Source organism: Vigna radiata, chromosome 6 (genome assembly GCF_000741045.1).
Source record: "Vigna radiata var. radiata cultivar VC1973A chromosome 6, Vradiata_ver6, whole genome shotgun sequence".
In the NCBI taxonomy this organism is placed as follows: Eukaryota; Viridiplantae; Streptophyta; class Magnoliopsida; order Fabales; family Fabaceae; genus Vigna; species Vigna radiata.
The window spans coordinates 24,252,303-24,258,657 of NC_028356.1; the positions used below are offsets into that span (position 1 = coordinate 24,252,303).

The 6,355-nt window shown below is 35.5% G+C and overlaps 1 protein-coding gene and 1 long non-coding RNA gene across 13 annotated transcripts in view; both read left to right on the plus strand.

The window, feature by feature from the left end:
- LOC106764532 overlaps positions 1 to 3,861 on the plus strand; it is an 18,033-nt gene extending 14,172 nt beyond the window's left edge. For 11 of the 12 annotated variants that reach the window (XR_002668235.1, XR_002668238.1, XR_002668239.1 and 8 more), the window contains 4 exons: positions 2,497 to 2,544; positions 2,660 to 2,890; positions 2,994 to 3,183; positions 3,807 to 3,861. Coding sequence is in view for 1 of the 12 variants with exons in the window: in XM_022782282.1 (XP_022638003.1) it covers positions 2,497 to 2,544; positions 2,660 to 2,890; positions 2,994 to 3,030 (316 nt within the window). In the remaining 11 variants the exon portion in view is untranslated. The remainder of the gene's footprint in view (positions 1 to 2,496; positions 2,545 to 2,659; positions 2,891 to 2,993; positions 3,184 to 3,806) is intronic. The other variant, XR_002668229.1, reaches the window with a different exon arrangement.
- Positions 3,862 to 3,890: 29 nt separating this feature from the next.
- LOC106764401 lies at positions 3,891 to 5,922 on the plus strand. The gene is made up of 4 exons (XR_001375906.2): positions 3,891 to 4,011; positions 4,131 to 4,241; positions 4,484 to 4,570; positions 5,684 to 5,922. It is a non-coding gene; the product is annotated as an uncharacterized LOC106764401 (long non-coding RNA).
- The last annotated feature ends 433 nt before the right edge of the window (positions 5,923 to 6,355 follow it).

The following is a 6,355-nucleotide window of genomic DNA, read 5'->3' on the forward strand; positions in this document are numbered from 1 at the left end:
ATCCGAAGAGGGGAACGGGTGAAGTTAGATAATTAACTTCAGCGTTTGTAAGTCATATAACTGACTTCCGATCGGGTGATCCGAAGAGGGGAACGAGTGAAGTTAGATACTTAACTTCAGCGTTTGCAAGTCATACAACTGACTTCCGATCGGGTGATTCGAAGAGAGGAACGGGTGAAGTTAGATAATTAACTTCAGCGTTTGTAAGTCATATAACTGACTTCCGACCGGGTGATCCGAAGAGGGGAACGGGTGAAGTTAGATACTTAACTTCAGCGTTTGCAAGTCATACAACTGACTTCCGATCGGGTGATCCGAAGAGGGGAACGGGTGAAATTAGATAATTAAATTCAGCTGGCAATTCGTATATTTGTTCCCCGATCGGGCGAGAAGAAAGGAAGAAGTGTACGAAAATTAGCTAAAGAAAGGAAGAAGTGTACGAAAATTAGCTAAATTACTTTAAGTCATACTTAGTAATTCCTAACTTTCTACAACCAAACAACAAAGCAGTAATGAGCAAAGCAACATAGAAGGCATAATGGTACTTCATACAAAACGCAGTCGCACACAAGTGTCGAAGTACTTAGCGACTGGCAATTACGACCCACACAAAAACCATACACACGGTCAAGGTAACGGATTTTCTTACAGCAGTACTTAAAACATTTGATTAAAGGGGTTTGGTAGGGTCAGGTGCAACGTTTGACGGGTCGGGGGGAATCTGGTTATCATCCGGAGAAACCGAACCACAAAGATCAACAAGGGACCCATTCACTAACACCTTCATTATATCAAAATCGGGATGCACAAGTGGGGTGTTGAAAAAGTAGTGGCATTGCCCTATCCCCTGTTGAAATCCAAGTTCACGTTCCTCACAGACTTGATCTTCTAAAGCCGATTTTTCCTTCAATAAGCTATCCCGTTCAGCAAGAGCAGCTTCTTTGTCCTTCACAAGCTCGACATTGGTGGAGTTAGCCTTTTCAAGATCACTTTGAAGAGTGTCAACTGAAGACTGCAAAGAACTCACTTCTTTCTGAGAGGCGTCCAGGGCAGCCTTAGCCTTAACCCTAGCATCCTCAGCGGCTTTGGTTATTTCTTCCACCCGAACGGTCAAGGCAGCGTTGTCTTTTTGCAAGTCTATCACTTTCTGGTTAGCAGCTTCTAACTCAACCACCAATAAAGGTTTGGTGGTCCCTGCAGCATAATTCATACATACACCTGCACGCATCAGGAGCTCATAACCCATGTTGTACGCTTCACTGGGAGTCATGTTTTTGAAAGGAGCTCGTTCCTCAGGGCTCAGGTTGAACTGCACCCGATCTACTACATGCACTTTCGGGTCTAGTGGGCCGGCCAGCAAAGGACCCTTCACCCTTTGTCTCTTCGGCGGAGAGGGAGTTTTTTCACTGGCTTTCCTTTTCTGCTTGGTCTTTTTCGGGGGAGGTTGAGCCACCTTCACATCTTCCGCAGTTTCAAGATCGGTAATAGGAGGAGCACCTCCAGTTGATGCGCCGACAGGTGAGGCTGTTGATGTTCCTTCCCCAGCTTTTACCAGTTTTTTCTTACGGGCCATCAGGCGTGCAAAAGCTTCATGCTGTTCCATCCCGCTGAACAAATCCCCAAACACGGACAGTTGCACGGGATCATGGGCCACTAGGCAGGCAGTTACAGCCCATATCTTGAAGTCCATATCCAAATTTATCACCTATAAATAGGAGGGTGAGCAATCAGGTAAAGGGTTGGATTTCTTTCTTATTACTTGAATAACATAGCTGTGACCTAGCTGACTTGATCGTCGGAGTGCTAACGTGCAGGTTGCAGCCGTTCGGGTAAATTGAGACGAATCCTTAAACACTCGAGTGGAGAAGTTCGGTTCATCATTGTAATCCAGAGGCGAACGGTGTCTTGGTCCTCATCCAAAACATAAACAAATTAAGAAATAAGAGTGTTACAACATATTATCATGTCTTCTAACTTTTATGCTATTTATTACAAAATTAATCTTAAGCAATCATATTGTATTCTATTTTGAAAAAAAAAATGTAACTAACTATAATAATCTCAAATAAAAATAGAATGGAATATTTTAAAATATCACTAGTGCGATCTAGGCTTTCAACGTATATATAGTGTTAAACATCAAATCAGAAAATAGTCAATATAAAAAATAACAATGAGATGATGGAGATATGTGAGTATACACTCCAGAAGAGTCATTACTTTGCTGGGGATGAATTCACACTCTTCTCATTTTTATTTTCTTTTCTTATTTCTTTCAATTATTGTGCTTAATACAACAATATTACCTCCTTAATTTGTTGACCATCATCATCATTGTGTCTCACTCAATCACTAGTACAAATTATATTTTTTATATTGATTTTTTATACCTATTAAAATTTATCAGGTATAAATAATGGTGTAATGGCAATTTTGTAAATATGATAAACTTTTTTATACCTCTTGTAACAAACTTGTTTTTATACCTGATAACAGCAAAAGAGGTATAGATTATTCATCTATAGCAGTCAAATATTATAAGAGGTATGGATGATTTTACATTCTCAAATTCTTTTTCGCGCGATACTTTCTCTTCTCGTTCTTTTTCTTTTTTTTTTCCCGCAATTTTCATAACGAAACAAGAATTTGTGTGCTTCAGCTATGGCTCGGAGAAGAGCCTCACCTCGATCTCCATCCTCCACTCTCTGGCCGTTTTTACCAACCTCAACTTCAACTTCGACGTTTCCTCTCTCAACCGCCTCTTCGACGCTCCCGCGTTCCTGTTCTTCAAGGACCTCACCGTCGATCGCATCACCTTTAGATTCTCCACCGGGTTCCCTCTGGCCTTCACGATCGAACTTCACGGCGTGCGCGTCGTGCAATCATTCGAGTAATTAAACAATCGCAAAAAAGAAAAAACAACTATCAGCTCTATTTATTTATTTATTCTTGTTCTTTGTTCCTTAACCATCGATGTAACCTTTTATTTGAAGGAAGCCGGAAACTGAGGAATGCGTGGTGCGGTTGTGAAATTCGTGTTAATGGTGAAGAAGCAAGGACAAACTCGTCTTGCACAGTATTACGAGTTAATGGTGAACAATCAGATTCTATCTCACTTTAGAAGAAAGGCGAACCCTGGAAGGCGAAATTGTTCGGAAATGCCTCGCCCGTAGTGATTACCAGGTATGTTCTTGTATCCTTCTCTCTTTGGTGATTAGGTTTTCTAGATTTGGCAAAAATTGGGGATACGAAACTAGGCTTATGATTTTCTGAAATTGATTGTTCTAGTTGTTAATTAGCATTGTTATAGATGGATTTCAATGTTAAAATAATGAATTCTCTAACTGCATTTCGTTTCAGCTAGTTAAGTACTCATTTTACTTTTGCTGTCAAAATTCTGATGCATTAGTTCAGTGTCTTTTGCTGCATAATCTTTGTTTACATAGTGACTTCATGATTCCATTGCATTTAACCAATTTTGTTTACATTTNATGCATATTTTCATTGATATAGACGTGTTCTAGCTATTAATTTTGTTTTTTACAAAGTTTCATTTCTTTCATGCATTTTAACAAACATTTTGATGCCACTTCTGTTTTGACAGGAGATTTTGTGAATTTGGCTTTTTACAAAGTTTCATTTCTTTCATGCATTTTAACAAACACTTTGATGCTAATCCTGTTTTTACAGGAGATTTTGTGAATTTTGCATTTTTTGTTTTGCGTCTCTTCACATTACATATGCATTGTCTTACTAATTGTAACATGTTCCATGCATTCACTGTAAGTTTTTATTTTTATGTTTAGGTGAAAGTGGCTCAGCTACAGCAGCAACATCAACAAAAATCAAGTACCAATGCACAGCAGCAACATCCAATTTCACATATATTTTATCTTTATGTGAACCCCACTATTGGTGAGTACAGATAAAATACCATATGTACCCAAAAAGTCACCAAAGCATGTTGATGGAGAACAGTCTTCAAAGTCAACAGCCTCCATAAAATCAAAGGTAAGTCTAACAAGATGTTTTATAAGTCACATACTTGAGAGTCTGAATAACCTTTAATTCATCTGCAAACAAGTAAATCTGCTATAGAGTATAGACTTTTATGTTTGGTGGTATTCCAGGGAAAAGGCACTGATATTTCTAGGAAATGCTTTGAGCCTTCGGAAGTGAAGGAGTGGGCCATTGATGACTTGAATAAAACAATTCAGTGGCTGGAAAGTCAAGAAGAAAAGGTTATAGTCATCATTTTCTGTGTGTTTTCAGTTTTTGTTTCCATCTAGAGGTTACAAAATTCTTATTTAGTTACTGAACTTGCATAGAATTTGATTAAAGTGCTAAAATTGAAGTTTGCATTGAAAATAAACTCATTTGTTAGAAAATCATAGTNTTTCACTACCCTCTCTCTCAATTTCGCTTATGCTTTGTAGATATATACTATATACTATATGAATTTANATTATGTTATTCATTTCAGCCAGATCCAAGTGAGGTGACAAAAATAGCTGCAGAGGGAATTCTAACTTGTTTGCAAGATGCAATTCATTCTCTAGAGGAAAAACAGGTAATGTACACAGAATTTTGCATCACTCTTACCAGTTAGAAAGCATAGTAACCAAAATTAAAGCCAGCAAAGGGAATATGAATATGTGCTATCTATAAAACTAAACAATATAGTTTCAAACACAGCTTTAATTGAGAGGATTCAGGGTCCAAATAAGCATTAAGAACATAATATGTATTCTCGGACTCTTGGTTTCTTAATCACGTTTTATGATCCTTTGTTATTTTTGCATGAGAAAAGCAATGTGTCTAGGGACATCTTTGTCTGGTGAACTGCCTTTTCAATAGGGACATTGTGAACCGTGTTTAATTTTTGGCTAAGTACAGATTAATTTGTCTTATTGTTTGTGCTTTCTTTTTTACATTCCAGTGATAAGCTATTCAATACAACTTAATCCCTTGTTCTGTCTCCCCCAAGTACTATAAACTACCTTGTTCTGTCTCACGGTTACTTTTCAGTTAATAGTCATCTTGCATATGAANAAGAGTGGAGATAACTAATTTAAATCACTTTTCCTTCCTAATGCAGGACCAAATGCATATATAGTTCAAAGGTGTCTAATCTAAGTCTAACTGGCAAAATGAAAAGCAGAACCACTTTGGCCTATTTTACTAGTTCATTTAGACACGTATCATTTTCAAAGTTTATGTCATAGAAGTCTTCTTTCTGAACTGCTTTTTTCAACTTAATCTATTAATAACTAGAGCCTTTTTATAACCAATATTCTTTAATAAAATATTTTTTAATTAAGATTATTTTATATATATATATATATATATATATATATATATATATATATATATATATATATATATATATATATATATATAAAGAACTTTAACAACTTTAATTTCGCCAAGATAGAATAATAATAAAAAATTTTAACAATATTGAATTTACATACTGGTTGCGATTGTTTGTGTGTTGAACATAGTTTAATTGAATTATGCATTTGTTGTAGCATCGTTTATGATATAAAGATATCTATCTCTTACTTATCATGTACTTTTTGAAGTTGTCTTTTTGAATTGTGATAGTTAAACTGGGTATATGTCTCGTGATTTTTATCTAAAAGTTAATATTATAATTTGACTCAAACTATACATTGTGTAGATATTTGATGACACGTCTTCAATGGAGCAACATGTCATAAAGGATGTTCGAGAGCAGTACACTGCAGTTTTTTTAACCATTTGTAAAATGATTAGATGTTTCAATATTACATTTTGAGTTTAGAATTATTTTATGTGTAACTATGTTAAATAACTATGTTAGGTAAATATATTTAGGAACTTTGTTAGCTAAATATTACATTTTGATGTGTTAATAGAAACAATATTGATTATTTTTCTTGTTATTGATTATTTAAACTGTATTCTGGGATTGAATTTTATGCGGGTCTGGATATGGATAGTAGCACATGCAAATCAAATATTTAAAAAAAAAGGTCACTTTTTACACCGGTTATAGTACCAAGAGGTATAAAAGTGAGATTCTTTTATACCTATTATAACACCAGTAGGTATAAAAGTAAGATTCTTTTATACCTATTCTAGCACCAGCAGGTATAAAAAAAAATTTCTCTGGGGACTTTTTATACCTATTATAAATAGAAGAGGTATAAAAGTAAAACTTTTTACACCGGTTTTACAGTAGGTGTAAAAAATAAAAAACTTTCTATACCCCTTGCTTCTATACCTACTTAAAAACAGGTATAAAAAGCCTTTTTTAAGAGGTAAAACCTTTTTTGCACTAGTGAATTCTTAAATGATGCTACTAATCCTT